This window comes from Charadrius vociferus, unplaced genomic scaffold (genome assembly GCF_000708025.1).
Source record: "Charadrius vociferus isolate BGI_N301 unplaced genomic scaffold, ASM70802v2 scaffold722, whole genome shotgun sequence".
Lineage (NCBI taxonomy): Eukaryota > Metazoa > Chordata > Aves > Charadriiformes > Charadriidae > Charadrius > Charadrius vociferus.
This window is the reverse complement of record NW_009647220.1, coordinates 1,082,396-1,107,084: the sequence shown is the minus strand read 5'-3', so window position 1 is coordinate 1,107,084 and position 24,689 is coordinate 1,082,396. Positions and strand designations below refer to the sequence as shown.

Here is a 24,689-nt window from a genome sequence, read left to right as displayed (position 1 = left end):
TTAAATTTCCGGACCCCATGCATGAAGACAAAGTGGCTTATGAATTACTTAGTAACTAACTAAGTAAGTTCCATTGCAGTGGTCCCCCAGGGCAGGTAGTATCAGAGCCGGGGGCAGGGAAGTTTGAGTGCTGTGAGCAGCCTTGGGCATGACTGTTTCCTGAGCAATCAGGTTGTAACCCCAGCTGGGCTGTGCATGCAAACTGGGTGAGAACTGGGATCTTGCTACATGGTCTCAGCATGCTGTACTGCCTGGGTGTGCCAAACAGGTTGTGTCTACTCTCTAAGCCAGAGCAGCCTGGGAAGTGTTTTCATTTTGAAGCTGTGTTTTCTCATGCCTGTATGTCTGCCTGTGCCTAAAGCCAGCCTAAATATGAGCTTGAGAAGGGCAGCCCTGAACTAAGCCAGGGCAAGTCTCCATCAAAATCTGCCTTGCTACAAGCTGCTGTTTCACAGCTTCAGTTGTAGCTAATTTTAAAGTCTACCAAGAAGACCAAACCCTGTTGACACTGCTTATTGACTGTTGCCATTAGTGCCTGCAGTTTCACGGGGCTTGCTGTGAGTTCCGTGGGGTTTGCCTGAAGGTTGCTCAGGTTTAGCTATTCTGTGATATTTTTGGCCTAGGTTTCTTTTATAGCCCTATTGACTGCTCTCCTAATAGGTAGTACCATCCACAAGACATTGTGCTCTGTCTGTTGGCTGTTTCGTTGTAAGTTAAAACCCAGGAGTGCCAGGGCTGAAATATCTCATGGTGGAATATACAGAGTCCATATTTTGAAATGGTTCTTTAAAGCAGTTGGTGACCTCTTAGGCACCCTTCATACTCCAGTGTAAAAGCCCTGAACTCCCTTCCCCTTATGGTGTGCTGTAAGGAGATGAAGAAGGAAATTGGCAGGTATAATTTCACTGTGATTGAAGATACCTCGTCTTAGGTTCTTCTCTTCATGCTATTAGACTTGTGTTTTCTTAAGCTTACTGGCTTAATAAGACAGGGAAAGCCTTGAGGTGAATTTTGTTTGAGCCACGGATTTATTACAACCTTTTCAGGTTGAGTTAGTAAGTAAAGGTTTAATTAGCTCATTGCTGGTCTAGGGCCTGATTTGCCTCTATTGCACATCTGAAGTCTGTGCTATAAAGTGGGAAGTAATAATAGCTCTGACTAACAGGATCTGAAAGACAAGGAGATTAGTTGGGAAATAAAGAGAGAACATGCAGAGATGGGAAATTGGTTAATTGTAATGACATAGAAGTAAAATGAAGTTTGGAAAAAAATATTTAAAAATTGAGGGACCACTGGAAAAACATTGCTGAATAATGTTAGAATCTTCTCTATTGAATGAAGAATAATGAAAACACGCTCTGACATGGAATGATGTATTTAATTAATTGGTATAATTAGGGTGCTCTTGCAAATGCAAGTGTAAGTGCCAAATTGTTTTTTTTTTTTCTTTACAGCAAATTATTTTTTGAAGGAATTAAAATTTATTTTGCTAAGACAACATAACTCTTTGTTCTGTTTCACATCTGGTAAGGCACCTGCTAAGGGAGCAAATCATCTGCTAAAGAGTATATATATCACAGATGAGGAAAACCTTTCTGAGCTCAGAGCTCTCCTGTGCACAAGGGAACTTCCTAATTTTTCTGTCCCTATGGCCTCAAATAACAAGGTGCTAAAACTTTTGAGAAACATAGGACTTAGGGACCCAGCTTCCTTGAAAATTCTAGCTCTAAAGTAATACACTCAGCATTATAATATTGAATCATATGGAGCTTGTATAACTTACACCAATAAGCCTGTAATTACAATATGTAGAACATGATAGTAGGAAATAGTGTTGTCTGAAAAGTGGGTTCACGTGCGGCATGCAATTAACCAATCTCGCACACTCAGGAGAGATACTGTGTTTATTCAGGCCTGGGTGCGAGGTGGATTTTCCACAAATCAAGCACACCTTATGCTGGTTTCCTTGTTATATTTACACACAAAAGTTACAAGGTATTCCACTCCCAGTTACAATGAATGGTTAGTAATTTACATATAGTTATAATATCTCCTGTGTCATTCTCTTCAATCACTGCCCCTGTGTGGGGGAAGGGTCTTCACCTGGGCAAGGGTCTTCTTGACCTGTGTCTGTTTTTTTTAGTATTATAAGGAAGGTAGTTCACTTCAGGATACCTTAAAAGTAAGTTCCATTGCCAAGTTGGCCAGCCAGCTGGGTCTTTATCTTGCTAGGTTGTCCCATAACTCATCCTATACACAATCAATCCTAGATGTTTAGGTCCAGAGCATAGGAACTTCAAACAGCACAGCATTCTGTTCATTACAAGTTAATTAAAGCTAGAGGGACTTCAAACAACACAATGTCCTATTCATTATTAGTTAACTAAGACTATCATAAATAATATTAACATAAGCTAACTTATTAGATCAGGATGACCTCTATCAACAAGAGTAGATACATGGACTACTTTCACTTAACGGAAGTACCCACAAGACTAACACTTGTCTTTTATGATCAAATTTTGTGCTTATTAGTTAAAAAAGTCAACACTTGGCATCCCTGTTGTTGCCGAGGGGCATGCCAGAGGTGGATTTGGTGTGCTCTGCACATTTGAACCTGCTTCACAGCTATGCATATACCAACCAATTTTATAAATCACAGTGAATGTAAGCAGGACTTGTGTGTGTGTGTGTGTTGTGTATATCTCATGTATGGGGACATGTCAGGCATATTGTTTACAAGCAACTGAAAGTCCTAACACCTTCCAGGAGAGCCTGCAGTCATTACAGGAAGCAGCTTTGGGCTGCTTATTGCCCAAAGTGGTTGTGGGGGCAAGTCAGATTTAGTAAAAAAGGTCCCTGTACGTAGCATATCCCTGTCTGGAGTCATTCTCAGGGAAGGGAAAATTGTGGACATGTTGAATAAAGCTTATATATCTTTGGGCAGCATGCATGTATATCAGGCTTGATTACAAGGCTTTTGTTTTCCAGAAATCATTTTGGAATAGATATTCCGAAATAAACACAGGAACCATAACTCACTGAGATCCTTCAAGACTAGCACAATCCAAACAGCCCCCGAGTCAGGAGTTTGATAGGATGCTGTCTACAAAACTGTAATACAGGTCAGCTAAACTTGCTCTCTAATTCTCATCAGTTCGTTGTGTGTTATTCAATGCCAGAATGTGTGCTTGTGGGTATAATTGGGCTCAAAACCAAATAAAGTTATATTCTATTTTCCTGGGTTGTGTAGTAGTTCACAGAAAGACTTCCACTGCTGTTCCTGGGTAATAGATCAAGCTGTTGGGCTGCTATGGTTTTGGCAAATGGCAACCCCATTGACAAGCTTAACAAGATGCGTGTGTAAAAGAAAAGAACGAATGAGAGTTGCTTATAATGGTCATGAGTGACTAGAAGTCTGTTACTTTCCTGAGCAGTCATTCAAACACATGGTCCAAATTCCCCAGTTGTGTGGGAAAACCCGAGCTGTTTTAAAAGGGCCTTGTAAATTGTTACTTCTGGTATAGGAATTCAGGAAAGCCTGGTAAAGCAGTGTGTATCTCGCCTAATAGTGTGTGGCCTTTCTGCTGCTAATGCCTCAATGATATAATTGATTTAGCAGTTGAATTACAACATTAAATTATTAAATCTCTAATTATAAGCTCTTCATTAGCAATTACATTTCTTAAACTAACAACTTGACTAGGCCTGCATCAATTGACATAATTCATTAACCCATAGGAGAATCCATATTAGTTATGCTTAACTTACCTGAGTGTATGAGGCAGGAGATCTTTCTCCGTATAAATAAATTATCAAATCACTACTTATAGTCAGTTAATTAAAGACTAAATTACTGAAGCAGTGTAGATTTCCTGCTTAGTATAATGTAGTCCCACTGATATTCAGTGAGCAAAGGATCATCCCATCACTTAATTTTTCTCCATTCTCAATTACCTGCAAGCTCCTGAGAAAATGGTATGAGGCCACGTTTCTCTCCTGCTCAATCCTGTGATGCTGTGCAGTCTTCCAAAGGCCTCTTTTCAGCCTTAATTGCTGCTCAACAGCAGCAGGCATCTGCACTTTTGTTTGAATGGTCTGGCACTACTACGCTTTTGTCTGACTTTTGAGTCTCTTGCCCTCCAGGACAGCGGGCAAAGAAGAAACATGTCTGTAATTGCTGTGGAAGCCCAGGATGGGAGATTACATGAACGTGGCTGAAAATTAATTCCGGAAGTCAGCCTTGGAGTAATGCAAGGTGGAATTGGCAAATAAATAATTTGCATCCTGATTAGAGTAATTTTGAGTTCATTTCTTTGTAGCCCAGTGCTGCAGCAGAATCTAACTGTGCAAGTACAGTATTCTGGTAATGAACTGAGGATTCCCAAGTGTTGTGGTTTAACCCCAGCTGGCAACTAAGCACCACACAGCCAGTATCCCCCTGGTGGGATGGGGGAGAGAATGGGAAGAGTAAAAGTGAGAAAACTTACGGGTTGACATAAAGACAGTTTAATAGGTAAAGCAAAAGCCACGCACACAAGCAAAGCAAAACAAGGAATTCGTGCACTACTTCCTGTGGGCAGGCAGGTGTTCAGCCGTCTCCAGGAAAACAGGGCTCCATCACACATAACAGTTACTTGGGAATACAAAACGCCATAACTCCCAACGTCCCCACCTTCCTTCTTCTTCCCCCAGCTTTATATGCTGACCATGACATCATATGGTCTGGAATATCCCTTTGGTCAGTTGGGGTCAGCTGTCCTGGCTGTGTCTCCTCCCAACTTCTTGTGCACCCCCAGCCTACTTGCTGGTGGGGTGGTGTGAGGAGCAGAAAAGGCCTTGACTCTGTGTAAGCACTGCTCAACAAGAGCTAAAACATCCCTGTATTATCAACACTTTTTCCAGCACAAATCCAAAACATAGGCCCGTACTAGCTACTATGAAGAGTATTAACTCTACTCCAGCTAAAACCAGCACACCAAGCAATGGTGTTTGGAAAAAGCAACCTTCAGGTACTTGGAACGTTTTAAATCGTATTCCAAAACCCAGTTATGTTGTAGCATTTTTTGTTGCTGTCATGCAGGCAAGGTCCACATTGCACTGTGAATCAAAAGAATATTCAAAGCAGAATTTCCTTTTAAGGTAGAGAACTTAAAATTTAGCTGATCAGGAGACATTAAATTATTATCTGTATGGGGAAAAAACAGTTCAGTGATTGATTTATACCTTCATAAAAACCTGTCCCTTCTTGCACAAAAATAATCAACAGAACTGTGTTTCTCCCTAAAAGCAGACTAAAAATGAGCAACCAAATAACAATGAAATTGAAAATCCATCAGTGAAGACCCGTATTCCCGAGGCTTACTTTCTGATCTGTAGGGGAAACTGTGTGGAGAATATATGTCTGAAGAGCTTTCAAATGGCTGCATAGTGCTCTGACTTACTGCCAGGCACTGCACTGCTTACTAGTGTTTTGTGGCTAGTTGAGAGTAGAGCTAAATGGTATAATACATGAATATTTTTGTTGCCATGTCGAAGGATCAGTCTTGTTCTCTACAAAAGGCCTGTGTCCTCAGAGACATGCAGATTAAGAAGATTGGACTGAAGCTCTCAACATCAAATGAAGGTTGGGGAATAATAAATGGCAGTCGTCATAGTCTTTGAACATCTGGGCTGTATTTGGGATATAAAGTAAAGGAAGATTTAGCATTCAGGATTCAGGGCTCAGCTTTGACGTAGCATTCAAGAGTTTTCAGTGAAAAAACAAATTCTCTTTTTTTCCTGTGCCAGTGTAATCACATATGAGTGGCTTACAACACCTTATCCCATGAGTTGATGCAGGTCATTATCCACTTGTGTTGATGTTTGCTGAGTGCTTGTTAAATATGCAGGGAGCACAGCACACATATATCTCCTGCCACCGAGCTATTTCTATGAAGTCCTTCTGCGGTACTTAATGGCTGGGTCAGAATGTGTTGACTACCTCAGAAGAAGCAGTCTTTAATACCAAAGTTTCTATAGCTGCCAATTTTATATGATTGTTAAGGCTCTGAAGGTCTTACCAGAATAAGATAAAGGGCTTTGATGTAATTCCATTTAGTGTCTGAACCTTCAGCAGGCATAGCATCCTTGATTCTGTTTAATTACTCTGCAAGAGGTAAGCTGGTGCAGAGGAGAGTGCAGCCCTCTTATTGCTGCCTGCTCCAAAACACAACTCAGTCCATGGCCACGGTCACACTGGAAGGGGTGGCCTCCAGAATATTGTCTCCTGCAGGTGCTGGCCTTGTGCAAAAGTAGCCTTGGGGAATTTGCTGAACTTCCTCACTAGGAGAGTGTGTGTGGGGCTGCTCCATCTTTTTTTAAAACTTTAATTCATGCTCATCCATTTCAGCCTGGTGTTCATGAAGAAAGGTAGCTCTTGACCTGTTGCAATTTGCTGTATATGGCAGCTGGCAGTAAAATCAGAGGGGCAGTAGCAATTCACATTAAACAGAAATCTGCTCAAAACACTTCTGGAAGGGGAGTGAACAGATTTTGGAGATAAAAAGGGAGGGGTCCTCAGGCACCTTTGGGAAATCTCCTGTCAATGACACTATGATCACAGCATGTCATCAGCACAGAGGCTTCTGTATGAAGATGGAGCCATACACTCCCCTCAGCTATTGAAGAGCATCAAAGGTCTGGCATATCATTTATACTAAGCGATAGCTCCCATTGGGGAGTGGTGGCTCTGTCTCACAGGCTGATACTACACTCCAATGTACTGTGCCTACCTCAAATTAGGTACAATGATAAATATTGTTATGAAAGTCAAAGCTTTAAAGCAACTAGTTATTTGGAAAAGTAAGTCTAAATATTTGGGTGTCTGGGATGGTATTGTGTTAGGTCACCTCTGAATGATAGTGTGTAGCTCATTATAAGAACATTGTCATGGCTTAAGCAGCAGTACAGATGAAAGGGCTTTCACAGTCCTCTCTGCCAAGGCATGAGTGCTACCTAGGGCAGTGATGAGACAAGGGGCCAAAAGACAAGAGATCTCTGAGCACACAGGGGAACCCACCCTGGAGGCTCCAGGTGAGATTATTTCCTTGTGCTGCTTGCAGGAAGTTCGGTTGCTTGTCAAGAAGTTGCCCAAGTCTTTTATGAGCACCTGAAGTGACATTCTCTCTTCGGACTTGTCCTTCTGATCTCTACCAGGACTCAAAATATTACACACAAAAATTCAGAAAATGTTTCCATATTAAATGTAAGAAAATGTAAAATATCTTCTACAAAATGCAGTTATTGCTATCTCACTAAGTAATCGTAGTCCTCTCAGTGTTCAGTCCAGTTAATCATTGTTCATTGGAAAGACCTTAATTTGGGCTGCGTTAATGATGTGCTCTAAAGAGACATTGTGCTTTTCAGGTTCACTGAAATGTTCTGCTACTGGCTCTTCAAAACTGGCTTGAATATTAACAGTGCAGCAGCTGGTACAAGAAGTATTGTCCTTTGTAACACAAGGTCAATAGATGGGAAAAAGCCTCAAGTTTTACAGTTTTTACGTACAGAAGAGGTTCTGCAATTAGGCTCAGAGAAGCTGCAGCGTTTATGTTTGTCGCTTGTGCTGGGGTTTGGCTGGCATTCCCCTACCACCTGCACAATGGCATTGCATTCATGTGTCAGGCAAAGTGAAGGCTGTATGTGTCACTTTAAGGCATTTCTTGTGGTCAGGAAAGGTGAAGTCACATGATGGGACACGGTACATGCAGTCTGCTTCTCTGGGACAGTGAGTATTTTATAATTTATCGGAAAGGGAACACAGGGGGAGCCATGTGAAATAGCCAGTAGCCTGGTGGCTCAGATGGTCCCCAGCGGTGTGAGGGACCAAAGTTAGGGTTTCTGGTCTGAATCAGAGCAGAGACCTTGGTCTGAACCTCTGGTGACCAGGAGGAGCAGCTGGGTTATTTTCAAGCCCTTCCAGTTAGAAGTTTCATCAAACCTCTGTGTCTGACAAAGCCACCAGACTTCTTGTTTGACCTAAGTTCATGCTCCAGTGACACACACTTTCTCTGGAAAATGCCTGACCATGTCTGTACTTAAAGGGGCACAACAGGTATGACTCATCCCCTGTGATAGAACCACATAGACTTTGTGTATTTTTTTACTGGGTGTGTATAAATTAAATGCTTTGCAGTTTACCACTAGACCAAAGTAGCCTTTTAGTCCTTTGTAAAAAAAAATGTAAAAAATATTCTGTGATTTAATATTTTAAGAGTTTTAATATTATACATTAATATATTAATATACATTAATTAACATTGATACTATCATTTTAATAGTTAATATTTTGTATAGGGTGGTTTTAATATTTTACGTGCTTTTATGTTGTTATTTGGGAGGGTTTTATTAAAATATTGTTGGTAGGAAATAGTGGGTCAGAATTTACCCAGATTGCGTCAATGTAATCCAATTAACACTTTCACAGAATCATGGCAGAACAGGTCTCCCAGCACTGACAAATGTAGATGGAGTCTCGTCAGCAATGTTAACAGGAAAGCAATTAGAGATCCAAAGGGATTACATGAAAGTCTCCCAACTAAGTAACAATTTTAGTCTGTTTGCTTTCATTGCAGTCCATACAGTGACTAAAAATTATCACTCCAACCCAAAAGATTTGAGTTTTGTGACATTAAGCTGAGAAGACTTGGTGTCCTCTAACTCCCAGAATGATTTGAATGAAATTAAAGTATTTCTTTACCGAGAAAAACTAAAAGTGGGTATCTAGTCCATTCAGGGATGGTGTGACTATGCATTAATGCATTAGTTGAGCATTTGCTTTTTTCCTCTTATAGCTTTCCTAAATGAGAGTGAGTGGGAGGGATACCTTTGTACTTCCCAGTGTCTTTATGCAACCTAGATAGCCTAGACTCACCAAGGATGTCGATGACAAGAACTGCACATGGTCCTAAAGCAAAAGAGTGCTGTTGTAGCTTCCCTAGAGATCTCTTTTGTTCAAGAAAACTGGGGATTCCCTTGGCACAAAGGTTCCCAACCAGGTTAGGTCCTGCTTTCTTCATACTGGGGATTGATTCTTCCCCGTCCCAGCTGAAATGACCTCCCTGTTCTGCTCCTGAATAACATTGCCAAGATTTGCCTGCTACTATTAGTTAACTTGTATTGTACCTGCAGTATCTTGCAGGTTTTCCAGCTGTGAGAGCTTGGGGTTTCTCAGCTGAGACTCTGAAATCTGTACTGGCTGGGAGTCTGCCAAGGACCAGTATAGGTCCTTGAGTGCAAGTATTGAGTGCCTGCCTGTGCAGTGGCTATTGTAACTATACCATATTTTGTTTCTAAGTAGATGAGATAAACTGTGCAAATAGTTATCAACAATCATATTTCTCTCTTCTTTTAAAAGCTATAAACATATAAAGCAAACTCCATCCAGGAACCTCTCAAAGAGTTAATACATAGTATATATTATAAACTGTTTCCTGCTTCAGAGCAATGACAAGTAACTGAGAAAGTAAAAGTAAGTAAGCAGAGGACAGTCAGTGGCCTTGAATGGAGAAGCAGGTTTTCTTAATGAAGAACTTTTCAACTAAGAATTAATAAAATTGCTTAGACTGGAGCCCCTGAGTCCTGGGCTGTTTATATGTGTAAATTTTTCCAGTGCTTGAAAGCAGGTCTTCATGGTTGTGACTTGGAGGTTTACAAGCTATCTAATATTTATATCACATAAATAAAAGAAACTACTTGCAGATAATTTCCAGACTGTTTACGTTAAATGCTTCTCCTCCAGCCAACCTGCATCCAAAAGTTTTTTTTCCAATATTGACAAGATTGTGCTTAGCTTTAAGCTCTATAGCCTAAAAAAGTTAAAGACCTATTGGTTTCTTCTCAGTGTTTTCAAACATCGATTAAACTGAAAACAAGGGCTATAAATTATGGTGACCTTTGCAATGACTTTTCATTTGTGGGATAGAGAAGTGATGGTGTGAAAGCACTGTTAATAATAAAAAAAATTTATTAATAACTTCCTCAGGAGCCGCCAAGCAAAGTGTAAATTGCTTTCTGCTTGGTATCAAATTTTCTTGTAAGGTACTGTATCGTGGAAATTTTCAATCTTGTTGAAATTCAGATGACCTAAATATAATGTTACCCCTTCACCTCTGCACATTTTGTCATCTCAACTGAGAAATGTGATTTTTCTAGATTTAATCAGCATTTTATAATGACTTCTGCTGAAAGTTCAGCCTGTTGGTTTTTCCTTGTTGGCCTGTAAAATGTACAGGGAACAGTGGGTTTACTTGTTGGTCTAAGAACTTGCTGAAAATGTAACAGCCACAAAAAGCATGCTTTGGGCCGAATAGCAGCACCCGTTCTCTAATTAATAGAATTTGCATGGTTATGGCTTTTCAACCAGTTTTTTAAAAACACTTAAAAGAAATGCAGCGCCAAACCATAATTCTGTAGACCAAAGATCTTGCTTAGTTCATGAGGCAGCTGTACCATTGTTGACTATAGCAATCCCATGCTATTTCATGAGCATGATTAAAATTTTCCCCAAAGAACTGCCCTTTTGGTGAGACAACAGTGGACTCTCCATGGCCCTTTGACTCTTGGCTACTCTTTGCCTCAAAGATGTCAAGTAACAGCCACTGAAAATTTGATGCTTTTGTGCTAGTTACATGTTTGCAAGAAATAGAGTGGAGAGCAGATAGGTACCAGTTACCTGTGTGGGCCACTGAGTTCTCCGCACAGCTGATCCGTGCCAACTGCTGAAGCATAGCCTTGAAGTGCAGAGCTTTGGGTCCTGTAGATAATTCACCATTTCTCTGTTTCCCCGGGTGTGCTGAGTTTTTATGATCACTTGAAAACCTCAGATACCAGGTGACAGTTCATCCTTGTTCATCCTTGTATATGCAATAACTTATACTTCATGTAATTTTGATAGAAGAAGAAGAAAATCCCCCTCAAGCTGGCTCTTTTTCCTCAACTTCACTTTTCAACTATTGTGGAAGATGGAGAGGAGATCCTCAGTCTGTACTTTAACCATTGAATTACTACTTTGTTATTGAAATTTTAGCTAGGGTGAAGAATTGTTTCCTCACTGAAATGACCATGTTCATCACAGTTCTGCAAAGCTCAGTGTTTTTCAGTAGCTCACAGACAAAAGATGCAAACAGCATAAGAAGCCTTAACTTTAGTATTTGGTCATCTATCTTTTGAGCTGCCTTTAATTTGGTGCTATCTGACTGTAAAGGCAGTTTTGCAGTTCTTCAGCAGTCATGGTGGGTCAGCGGGAAAGCAGGTGAACATTTCCACTAACTGTCCATCCACAGTGAGCAGTACAGAGAGAAAACAACTTTCAAACCTAGCTTCCAGCTTCCTCTGGGTTTGACAGGAGGATTCAGAAGGCCCAAAGCAAGAAGTCCTTTTCTATATTTTAGTTCCTGCTGTTGAAATGGCGCTTTACACTGTGGAGGCCTACTTTGGTGTTGCTATGTCATTCAGAGTTCCCCAAGGGGAAGCTCACAGGGTGGCTGCATCCAGATGGGCCTGCCAAGTAATCCTGGCAGCTCTACAGGGTGCCACCTTCTGTGGAGTGACAAGGGCCTGAAGAGATGAAGGCGGAAAGCAGCGTGAGTCCATCCCAGGAGGGGAAGATGCAAGTCCTTTTCTCTGTAAAATTGTCCTTGAAGGGAAAGTGCATGTACCATGAAGCAGATGTTCGGATCATGGTGTCAGCTGAAGCACTGCTCTTTTTAAGGTCAATTTTGACTGTTGACACAGCCCAAAGGTGCATGTAGCTGTCAATTGTTTCTTTTGAAAATTCGTTCTGCTTTAATAAATTGAAGAAATTTCTTGTTCTAGCAAAGTCCAGAAATAACAGATGGCTCATTTGTCAGGCATCAGCAAATCCTAAAGCTGTGGGCCTGACCCCTGTCCATGTCTGTTAATAAATCTACCTGCCTTCAGGATTAGGTTGCCCAAGAGTTTGGTGTTTTCTGTAACAAGATCAAAAGTGTAAGTTCCACTTGCTTATAACATGCTGTTGTTGGACTTAAAAGCTCTCTTCTGCAAAAGTAATGGAGATTTAATGTGGTTGCTGCTGGTCTTCATTGGATTTTGGAGAACATTCAAACTGAGAAGTTCTAACTTTCTGAATGCTCAGTTGAGACTGGGCAAAGCAGAACTGTGTTTTCTGCAAGCAATTGAGCCTTCATCATCCATGCAAGTGGAAGTGCTGTTACTGATTTCGGGTGACAACTGGATTAAGGACATATGGCATGAGGTCAACATCTTGTCAGACTGCTATGGGCCTCTGTTTTGGGTCAGCATGGAACATGTCACCAGATTTTGCTTGAAACATAACTGGTCTTGCAGGTATTGGGATAAGTTGTTGTGGTCAAAAACAAGTCAACCTTTTTTTTTTTTAAGTGTCTACAGCACTTTATATCATGACTTCCTTGATGATTATCAGCATGAAACTGAACCTAGCGATAGTATTCTCACCAGTTTTCATTAAGGTTTCATGCTTATCTAGCATTTCTAAAGAAAGCATTAAATCTTTACAATTGAATATGAGACCAGGAACACTCAAGAAAGAATGGCCTCTAATGAGTGGCAGAAGTCAAATGGAGGTTATACCTTTTGTCTATATAGCATCTTTTAACCTAGAGGGTTCCGTGGGAGTTAGTGAATTTATTGAACTGTTCTGTTCACCATTGCTTCTTCATCATGAGTCACTCCAGCTAGTTATCAGTGCTTAGTCCTGCTGCACAGTAATCAAAGCAAGGGAATGGAGCTGGGCTTCCCATGCTGAGGACCCTGCCAGACTTTCTAGCCAAAGAATAGGGTAACTGAAATATGCTGACAAAGCAGACTGGAGACAAGACGGACTAATAGGGTTAATGCTACTGCACACTGCTGTCTGCTGAGAGAGGCATGAAGAATTTCATATTGCTTGTGGGAGCTGCTGCATTGCTTCTTTCTATATAGATTTTTCTCACGTAATCCTATGCTCTGACATGCTGGCTTGATGTATCATCTCAATAATGTAGGAAGACTGGGGAAATTCAGTGAAATGGCTATATTTCAGTACTGTGTCTGTCAAGGGAAGGATGTCAGTCAATCACAGGCTGGAAAAAGCAAACAGTTTCTTATCGCTATGTGAGACTAAAATTCCTGTCCTAATGTCCCTGTGTGCAAACCTGTGCCTCCATTTTCAGGCACTCCACTCCCTGAAACAGTCACATATTTAACCTGTGTTGAGCTTATGTAAAACTTGCTGCATTTCACAGCGGAGAACCATTTCCCCACATTCCAGCAGCAAAGTATAAATGAGGAGAAACATAACAGAGAAACTTCAGTTACTGAGTAAGGACATCTGCTATAACAATGAAGCAATTAAAATGACGCCATTAAATTAACAGTTTGTACACTTACAAGGAATGAGTTTAGGAGATTGCTGTGGCTATGAAGAAAGATTTAAAACTAATAATTTAAATGTTTTGATTATTTGATCTGCTGATGCAGTATTTCATGAGATGACAGCTCTTCTGCAAGTGGATCGAATCACTTGCCACTTAGAAGAGATCTTAGGGTCATCCCATTGAACTGGCTGGTCATCTGACATAGGGAGTATTTCATGTTGTGGCAGTATTGGTGATTTCAAGTCTCATTGATTGCAAGTGAGATCAAAAATATTTGAAATACCCTAAGCACCTGAATGAAGGTATCTGATATCCTTTCTCACTTATGTTATTCTTACTATGCTTTGCATCACTGTTATCAGAACCGTTGTTTTTAGCCAATCTAAGAAAGAGATTAAGAATTGAATTTGTAAGTAAGGCTGCTTTCATTTTTGTGATGGTCTTGTCTTGGCATAGTCAGAGCACATTGACACAGCTGTGTGAGGAGACAGCAATGGTAGCACTGGTTTGCATCTGTTCGATGACTGGTAGCATCTGTTTGATGATTAACGAAAGGATTTCAGGTGTTAGAGCTGTCAATCTGGCACCTTTGATGAGCGCTAAAATAAATCTGTGCTACCAAGAACTGCTCTTTTTTTTTCCCCTGCTTTTGATTTACTTGACTCTTAGTGTCCTTGCCAATAACTACTAGCAAGGCTAATGCATTATAAACTCTGAATAGTGAAGCAAGTGGCTGTCATTTTTTTGTACAACAGATGTTCCTGATCAGGAGTCAGACAAAAGATCTCATCACTCTTCCTCTGAGAAATTTAATTTGTCTGTTCTATGGCACACCAGCCACCTCCTGTCTAGTGACTGACATGCCCAAGTCCTACTTTGTTTTAGGATCAGTTCCTTTAATCTTACAGAATTATTACGTTTTTTTCTGTGCCAGAGCAAAGAGAGTGGAAAAAAGGAAATTGCTTCATTGCTTACGGTGTCACCAGTAATGCATCATAATGAAAAGTAGCAAAGACCTACTTCAAAACAGGAAGCCCAAGTACTACATTTTAAGAGAACTAGAAAGTATTCTGTGAGCACTTTTTTGAAGAAATGGCAATTTAGATTTGATGCTGTTTCTTTAGCAGTTGTAAGTCTCAGAGGTAGGGAGGAGCAGAATAGAATCCATCAGATTCTTGTAATGCAACTTAGTGAGGTGGAAAAATTGGTATATTTTTAAGAAAAGTTGTTTGCTGTGGATCCAGTTCTCCACTCCTTAATCACACAAGTTGTCCAAAATGAGTAATTACTGTGATTTTTGCTTGCTTTTCAATTTAGTTTGATAAAACTGTATCGCTCTGCTGCTGTTTTATAGTGATGGATGGGTACTGCTGGAGATGTAAATTCTATAGTTATTCTATAGTTAGTTTCCCAGTAATTAGTGTCACACAAGACCATCATTTTGCCTATGCACAGTTCCTGACTCTGCCACCTGTCTGATCTAGTATACCCAACGGGGGGGGGGCAGTCACTGCACACCCTGCAAAGGAGGTTGCTGACTGTGCCCTGTGTCCCTACTGGTACCTGCCAAAGACTTTCTAGAGGGAGAAAAGCAAGGGAAGTTGGCCTTATCTTGTACATGTGGCCAGCCCTGCACAGAAATGGCAGCTACTGCTGCCCATACAACTGGTGGTGTCTGTGGCCACCACTGCAGCTGGCAGTCCTGATAAATGAGCAAACTGTATTTGTGGATTTCATTGTAGTCCATCACTGGTAGAAAGAGAAACCACTCATTTGGCCTCTTTTCCATTTGGCAGGTTGACAGGACAGAAGTGATTCGAACCTGTATAAATCCCGTCTTCTCCAAGCTGTTCACGGTGGACTTCTATTTTGAAGAGGTGCAGCGGTTGCGGTTTGAAGTCCATGACATTAGCAGCAATCACAATGGGCTGAAGGAAGCAGATTTTCTTGGTGGCATGGAATGCACTCTTGGACAAGTAGGTGTCGCCGCCATTTTCCCCCCTTGTCTGTCATCGTTTGTATGTATATGAAAATTAAATGACTGATGGGTGAGATTTGTCATTCATGACAAAATTCTTAATTGATGCTTTTAACAGGATTATTAAGAACTTCTGCTGATTTGATTTACTGCTGTAGTATAGCTTCAAGTCAGCCAGTGCTATAGGAAACTGAGTGTCAGTGATTGGCCTTGTACAGTAAAAGCCCAGGCTTATTACACCAGTGTTGAGAAATAGACTGATTTGGGAGAAAGTTATTGCTCTTAACATTATATGGTATTTAAAGCAAGTCCAATGAACGCTTACAAATACACTTTACTCACAGAGGGTAGTGCTTGGTGATGTGGCAAATAGAGAGGCAGGGTTGGATTCATTTCCCTGACTCTCAGTCATCCAAAAGTTAGGTGTCTAGGCTAAGTTACTCTTATGATTTCCATCTCTAGTTCAGTGGAGAGAAACAGACAGTTCCAGCAGTTGATTCATTCCACCTGAGACACCCATCACAGATTAGGATAAATTGCCTTCAGGAGATACCTGTCTTTCCCCATCAGTTATCAGGAGAGTCTAGGCAGCTGGCCTAGAGTAGATACCTAACTTTTTAGATGACTGAATTTAAGAGTGATGAGTCCTACCCACAGGATCGATATCTAGAGGTTGTCAAAGCCAGATCTGCAGCAAATTCCTGTATTGCTGACGGGTAGCGCACTACAGTGTCCCAGGTATCACAGTTTATTTCTAACTGGCAGACTCTTTGTTATGCAGGGTCTCATAACACAAATCTCAGTTCTGTCCATAATGGCAAAGCCGAAGATGATCTCACACTGCGCTAAGTGTAAATTTGCTCTCTACTCTGGGGTAGTTTGTGTGATGAGACCAGCCAGTGCTTTCATTTAGATTATCCTTTGCAGTGCTTCCACTTAAGTTTGTAACCTGAACATGGTAGCTTGGCATGGAAGATGCTGCAAAGCTTTTTGTTTCTTATTTTCTCACCTTTTGTTGTTGCTCCCTTGGTCCCACCAAACATGAATTCTTTGTTTTTCTCCCCAGACTTATTGGGCCAAATGTGCTAAAAGAGGAAATGCCATCTCAGTGAGAGAATTGATATGAAATATATATATTTACGAACTTGAAAGCTTAACATGCAGGTGTTGGTATTCAGAATACCTACAACACACAGTAAAGTTTGTTCGTTTTGACAGACTTCTTGTGGCCTTAATCAATGAAAACAACCTATCCTATCCAACAACCTATCCTAAGGAGAATGAGGAACAAAGGAAAAAGTTATTACAATGTTCTTCTTTCTTAATTGGCTTGAAAATAAAGGGAAAAAAATGTCATTGCTGCTGCCTGTAGCATAAATGTCTTTATAATGTCTCTATAAATAGCACACAGCTGGGTTGGTTGCAGTGTAATTTTAATGGAAACCAAGAAAAAGTAATAACAGGGTGAAATCTATTCACAGTAATATAGCCTTGAGGCCTCTGATCTCATACTTAGACTTTTTGTGGGTGGGTGGGTTCCCCCCTCTTTCTAGTTTTTTAATTTTACATAATTCCTCAACTAATTTAAAACCCCAAAATGTTAGCACTGGAATTGTCATCCAAGCAAAGCCATTATGAGGAGTCCAGTGCTGAAAATCCTGCAGCACAGGCTGTACATATGGAGCTAACACTCATGCTTAGCTGTTTAGTGTAACTACTGCATTTTTGTAATGATAATAATAGAGCCATGACTTTTCTTGAGATAATTTTAACATGAATTTGTTTCTCTCCATCATTTTAATGCCTGAATAAAACCTGATTTTGTGTGAGAGTGTGTGCCTGCCTATCAATTCACTTTCCCATTGCAAGTAGGTCTCACTGAGACATCCAGGAAGGCTGTAGATTTTCAGGCATAGTCTGAAAGAGTGGTTCCCTCCCCACCCGCCTGTAAATGTGCCAACTTCTATTGCTCTCTTCTAGGTAACAGTTGATCTATAAGACATTCACTGCTACCTGTACCTGCTTGTACATCATCATTTAGATGTGTAGTAGACCTGCATTTTTGCCCGAGTCATGTAGTACTCCTACCTAGAACAAAATTAGTAGGCATAATAAATGCTGGCAAAGGCAATAGCATGGTTATACAGTAAGCTGACAGAGAGAAGTGAGTTTTCTTGTTATTCTGATCTCTCTAAATCCTACATGTGGCCTACACGATAGATACAAGCTTATTGGAAATTTGGGGTCTTGGATGCGAATGATGGAGAAATGTGTTCCTTCAGAAGATGTCATTATTAGTAGTCTCCTCCCAATGCTGTAATAAATGTGTGTCCCAAGAGACTGATAGGGGCAGTGACTCATAGGCTGTTAGATCCTGAACATACACTGTATAGGGATATCCCACTGGATTTTCAGCAAGATTTACTTCTACTGCTCTTGCCTGGTCAAGCCAATTCTGTGCATCTACTAGTAAGTACTGTGGTCAGCAACATCCTGGCATGCAGTCAGTTATACCTGGATGTGAAGAGTAGATGCATCAATGGGCATTTCATATGCCACATTATTTAAACACAGTAGAACAAATGGTTGTAGATAGATACCTGCTGAGGGTAATTAAGAAAACATCAATGTGCTAAATAGAGACATTTCCTTAAAGTGGTTTGTTTTGCCTATCATGCTCTAAAGTTGCCCTTTCAAATAAGACAATAACAGATTATCTCTTGAAGGGATTGAGGGGGTGGAGGTTTAGTGCAAGAGTTTTTGGGGGATTTTTTTGGTGTGCAAAAGCACTTAAAAAAGTGCTACAAGTCTGTTCCTTCCATGCAGGGTCTTTTTACATTCCAGTTTCCCAGCTTCTTTAGAACGTCCCGGTAATGCGCCCATTTGCAAAATGTCAAGAAATATGTTCTATACAATTGGAATGATAGTCCATAGTGCATAAAACTAATATCTAATAATATCATTTTCTAACAATTAAGTTGTACAGTTATATGGTAGCTACTCAAGCAAGGAAACTACTGTGTTGTGCTTGTAACCTCAAGAAGATTATTCTGAATCTGAATCATTTGTGAAATTATGGGACACTTTTTTTTTTTTTAACAGTGTTGTTCTCTAAAACACAACAGAGCTTGAAACATCCTCTATCCAGATGAACTTGTGAAATAAATGGTTTGATTTTACCTTTGGCTTTGGTTTGGTTTAGGAATATAGTTGTAGAAAGAGCAGATGAATTCTAGCAAACTTAGGGTTTTTTTAGTTTTTACCCTAGTTTTGGGTATCTGTGCATAGAATTCCTTCCTGGAAGACATTTGTTATCAGAATCTGAGCATGCAACCAGCTCGTTCTGACAAAATCTGTTAATTCTTGAGTTCAAGGCTCAGTCTGGATAATTTCATCCCACATGAAATAATTTTCAGGAAGATATAATTGAGAAACCTGTGTGAGGCTGGACATGGAGACGAAACTGTGACAGAATAGTGGGTGTGTTTCAACTGAGCTTAATGAAAAGCTGAAATTGGAGGGAAAGTTTAGTGCAATTTCCTTGAAATGCTACTCAAGGAGGTAGCATAGACATTTTGGAATGTGTGCTCTTCCTGTTCAAATCGTAAAGTATTTTAAGTCAGAAGGAACCTCTGGAGTCTCGCATTCAATCTGCTGCTCAGAATAGGTTAGACAAGGTTGCTCAGGGGCTTGTCCAGTCCCATTTTGAATATCTCCAATGATGGAGATCTCGTAGCCTCTCTGGGCTTTGTCCCAGTGCTTTGCCACCCTCACAATAGCGATGGCTTCCTGTCCCTTAGGGTTTGCCTATCTCTGGCAAGGCCAGAGAAAAACAGAGGCATAATGAACCTTCAGTCCTATGTCGTGTGGAAACATTTACGAATACTTGTAGTGGTCTTCAAGTGGCAAAAGAAAGTCTGAAGTGACAAATCAAAAGTAAACAAAGCAGGGATGATTTAGCCATAGCTAGTCTTGCTTTGGGAGTAAGAGAGTAATAGCAGCCTTCCTGACCTGCTGCTGTAGATGGCAGCTCTCATCCTTTGAATGGGAGTGTTGGGGTAGAGCAGTGCTTTCGTACTGTGTTTTCCAGTGCAACAGAAATGGCTTGGGATGCTCCATCAGGCTCTGCATCTGCCCACTAGTCTTCTAGCTCTTTAATTCACTCGAAACAGTTGCTGTTCTTTGCACAGGCACTGTCAAGCAGAGGCACTTGTATATCTTTGTAGTGATAAGCAGTGAAATCACAAGCAGTAATATTTTAACTGCCATTTTGGGGAACCACTGTATAAAGGTGACCTCTTGCATTCATATAGGTGCTTTATATGCTATGAATCAATTCATCCTTGGTTGTGGTTTTACAGATGTTGTCCTTAGCAAAGGAGAGTAAATTCTTCCCCTTCTCTTTGCCCTTTGTTTTTCCCTTCCCCAGCCCTAGGAAAGGTGTTCAGGTGTTCCACTCACCCAGACTAGTCACTTCCAACTGAATCCCCATCTAATCATTGAAGATTTCGTATTTCTGTTGTTTTTTGGTGGCTCACAAAAACTGTGATTGTTTTTTTCGTGGGGCAGGAGATGGATTTTTTTTTTTTATTTAGTGGGTTGGGGGGGTTGTCCATCAAAAACCAATGGAAAAAAATCTTAGAGGGACAAACACTGTCAGAAATTTGACAGTCTGATTTTCAGGATGCTCAGCTGGGATTGCAAAACCTCAAACTCAAGTCCTTTTCTGTTTATGTGTTAATGCCTTCGTGTGTTCTGAGCCTCTCTGTTGCTCTCTTATTGGAATTGTTCTGGTTTATATTCCATAAACTTTATAAGGCATTGAAATTACATCGTTTAGTACGTTACGGGCTCAAACTTTTTAATAGCCAAAGTTATCTTCTTAACCACACAGGAATTAAGTATCAAGAGTGTGGCTTAGGAACACTTTTTTCCTCTGAAGTTTCACCCCAAAGTCTCAGCCTAATCTTTAAGAACTCACAAAAATTGTTTCAATGAGTAATAATTTTCTGACAAGAACTAAAGAAACTTACGTTGCCAAGACATTCTTGATTACTGCTTAGCTGCGCCTGCAACATCCTTAAATTATTGGAATCAGTAAAGTTGTTACTTCATAAATGCTGTGAACCATCCCAGCTCTGCAGTGTGGGAATAGCCTTTGTGGTTTTTCTTTCATTACTTACCACAGCTGGTCTTTATCATTTTCAAATTTGTGATTCTATTCCTTGTTTGGTTTCTTTTAGTTTACAGAAGTGTTAAAATATTGTTACAATTCACAACTTCCTTACTTGCTCAGCTGGTAGCACAAGTAAAGAAAACTGCAGAGTTGTACATCTTTTGCTGCCAAGAACCTTTTCAAGTATTGTTTAGAGGTTTAATATTTCCCATACATGCATTTGTGTACAAATTATATTGAAAATCTTCCTTCTCAGTAATGAGTGTTATTCTTTCTTGTGTGCTTTTAATAGTATATGCCATCAGCAGATTATACACTTGAAAATGCTGACTGATTATTAGTTCAGTTTCAGCCATTGCAAATCCCCTTGCTCTTGAATTGGAGAAAGGCTATAAGAGCCATGATTGCACCTGAACTAATTAAATTGAAATAGTCTGTATGAGAGTATTTGTTTAATAGACTGTTGACTGCTTCTGTGGTGCAAAAGACATAGGACCAGTTTTTTCAAAGTATTTGAATTCCTAAATCTCATTAGATGTCTGTATGCCTCCTTAGGTATCTAAATACCTTTAAATACTTAGCCCCTGATCTCCTTCAAATGAAGTTGCTCAATTCATTAGTGGGATGAATAATGTACTTTATTAGGTATGAATGTAATTTTCTACCAGGCTTGACTCAAAGCAGAGGCAAATCTTCAATGCAGCACTCTTCCCTAACTTCAACTAACCTTTTAAACACCTCAGTTTCGCCCAGGAAGCTCTTAGTTTGCCATTGCAGCATTATCTCTGAAGCTGTAAGATTTTCAGTTTTAGATGAATCTTGCCAGTCAAAGTTAATGGAATTACTTGAACAGTTTGTACTGCTTTGTTTTTACATACTTTATCTTTTTGTATGAATTACCGTAGCAGTCTTTAGAAAAGTAATTTAAAATTTAGTTTGCTATTATAATGAGTTATTATTATGACTAATTGCAAAAGGGCTGCTACACTACATACTAATTAAATTCAAAGACCTTTTATGATATTGATAAGTTATTTCCTGTAATAACATTATTGCCTCTTGTGATAAGGATATCTTTTTTTCTCAGTGTTCTGTTTTGATTGACTATTTTCAGGTACATATCTTTAACAAAACCAGGAAGAGGTGTAATTCAGCTGTAAATAGACTGTGAGCTGATCAATACTATAAGGAACCAAAGAAATCTTGAAGAGTGTTGAGTATGTTACAGAAAGTATCATATGTATGGGGAGGATGATTATAGCAGTAAAACTGGCTCTAGCAAGAAACAAGAATTCTGTGAGCAGTTAGACAGAATGACTTTTCCTTCGTTATGGACATATACATCTGTATTTGTTCTCTTGCAGGGATTTCTTGGTATCTGTGTAGGGGTGAACTCATCCCCAGAACCTTTTTTTCATGAGAGCGGTGTAATGTCGCGGGCATCTCACCACTGTCTGCTCTCTTTTCATGTTGAAATGTAGCATGCTTCATACATTTTTTGCTATCTGCCACCATTCATGGAAATTATTTGATGGATTCAGAAGTGGCTGGGGGATAGACAGCAAGACAGACACAAGCACATCAGAGTTGTATAAATCTTGCTTTGTCAGAAACCAGGCTGAAGATGAATGCGTGAAGAAGGAGAGACAGTTTTTACACTGAGCCAGAGCTGCCTCAGTTCTTCTGCCCTTGCTTAAATCAGTCATTTACCTGCACAGGTACAATGTTAGTAAAGTCTGTCATTTTATTTGTGGGTATTTAGAAGTTTACAGTATCTCACTTAAATGGATTCGAGCAAGAGCATACTAATATTTTAATTTGCAAGCTTCAAGATACATTTTACAAATGTCAGATCTGCACTCGTTTATCTTGCCACTCTGGTTGTATCATTCTACTTACAGCAATATCATGAAAGTATTCATTTGGGAGACTTTGTAGCTGTGGAAAAGGTACTTTAAGGGTCATACTTATTTTTATGCAAAAATGAGGAGAGCTTAAGAGACAATGTACTATAACTAGTAAATACTTTTGTTATGATTATGTCCTGAGTTTTATATATCACAGAATCCTTCTCCTTCCATACACTGAGGATGAAAGGATTTTGGAATTCAAGGATTTTCAAGTCATTTCAGTTGTATGTGTTAAAATCTCTGCCCCAACTTGGCAAGATAGCAATTACTTGTCAAGAAAGGAATAGAACTTGGACAAAAGATACTTTAGGTTAGGCCAGCTGTGCGTTTTAGCATCTTTGCTACCAAACAATTCAAAAAGCTGTAACTTCAGGGGGCTTTGAAAAACTCATTCAAATCAACTGTTGTTTTAAAAAGGCAAGTTGCTGTACAGTGCTGAGCAGTTAGCTTGGAGGCTGAAATTTCACAAGTACTTGTCTCACTCTTTGAATTCAAGCAATGCTGAGCACAACATGGTACAATCAAAAAAACCCAAACTAGTGACTGAAAGACCCAACACAGCGATTCCTTCCAAAAATGTGGAGGAGAGCCCAAGAAGGCTTAAATAGCATTCATCCTCTGTCTACAAGCCGTCGGGTGCAAGCAAAGAAGATGACATAAGGTAGAGACAGACTTCTTATAAAGTGGGTTTGAAGCATTTAATGCTTTAGTAGCTATTAGTTCATTTAACTGGAGAAGGACAACTGACGCTGTAATACAGGGATTTGAAGAATCACCTTTGAAAAGGAACATAGTCGTTCACTTTTCTAAATTGAGAAAAACAAAATGAAAATATGGAAGGCTGATGTAAGGTTGCAGACTCAGCCTTATCAGTTTGGGGCATTAACTGAGCCCATCTTAAGACAACAAATCATAACTGGGGCGAAATGTTTAGAAAAGACAACTGCAGGGCACAGAATTATCCCTTGCCAAAGTTTAAGAAGGGAGGAGGAAGCAGAGCTGTGGTACTGTGAAATGTAAATCATTACATCACAGAGAAATGCAGTTTGGGCAGAATGTGCTTCCTAGCTGGCCGCATAAGCACCACCACAGGGAGGCGTACACACTGTTGTAAACAAAGTAGTGCCGTGTTTAAAAAAAGATGCTGATAGTCGAGTGAAATATGAACTTGGGAAGCGCATGCATAGTGTGAGCAAAAAGATGAGAAGATTAGCTCAGAGAGGTTCACTAGAGGATCAGTAGGTAGTATCACAGCTGAAGAGGCGTGGGTTAGCAGTCCAAAAGCAACTGAAATGTTCAGGAGGCTTAAGCTGGACACTGGTGCATGAGCTAACATGATGCCAAAACGATGGACAAGTTTGAGAGCTTACAGTGGTCATTCTGCAGGTAGAGAAGTAGTTCAACTGCAATTTGGAAAGATACAAACTGAAGTAGTGCCTAGGGGAGGTGGGGAAAGTGATGCTTGTTGAATTAGAAGCCACATCAAGCCATGGAGCTGATCAGGGATGAACGTGGGAGATGTCTAGAGAAAAGTTTGCAGATTTTTCCAAAGGTTGGTGAAAGGTTCAAAGGGACATTTGCTAGGGCTGAACTGGATTCTACTATCTGTGTTTTAGAAAGAAGAGAGACGTTTACTTTCTGCACTTCTTCACATCAGTTTTGGACAAAACTGTTTTAAATTGCAAGCTTTTGAAGTAGGATTCAAACCAAAGACTCCTGACAAATGAAAGACCTGTAGTTAATTACCTTCTTGTAAGCCATTTTGCCAGTTCAGTTATCTCTGTAACTCTGAACTTAGACAAATGCTTTATAGGCTCTCGAGTTATCGCTGTTTAGGCTTGCTGTCTGGTAATCAGGTCAGCAAACGCTTTTTATGATAATGTTCAGAAGAATATTTACACTGATACATAAACAATAAATATGATATATAACTGATGGCAACTTCTTTAGAAGTGGTTCTTTTAACCAATGAGAGCTGGTCTGTACAGTGCATGAGCAAAAAGGACAATTTACTGCTAAGGAATTCCTTGACAGTTATTGCAATGATAGTCTGTGGATCCTAAATCGCTAATTAAAGTTTGAGACAATGATGTCAGCACATGGTTGCCAGATGGAAGATTTTTTTTTTACTGTCCACTTAATTAACAACTAGTAAACGGTTGTACCCAAATACACATATTTACATATGCAGAGTGCTTACTGTGTCA

At 40.0% G+C, this 24,689-nt stretch overlaps 1 protein-coding gene across 1 annotated transcript in view; it reads left to right on the top strand.

Moving 5' to 3' along the window:
* The window catches only part of CPNE4 (copine IV), a 197,158-nt gene that overhangs the window by 61,344 nt on the left and 111,125 nt on the right, over window positions 1-24,689 (top strand). The window contains exon 2 of the mRNA XM_009879598.1: window positions 15,215-15,394. Within this exon, the coding sequence (XP_009877900.1) occupies window positions 15,215-15,394 (180 nt within the window). The remainder of the gene's footprint in view (window positions 1-15,214; window positions 15,395-24,689) is intronic.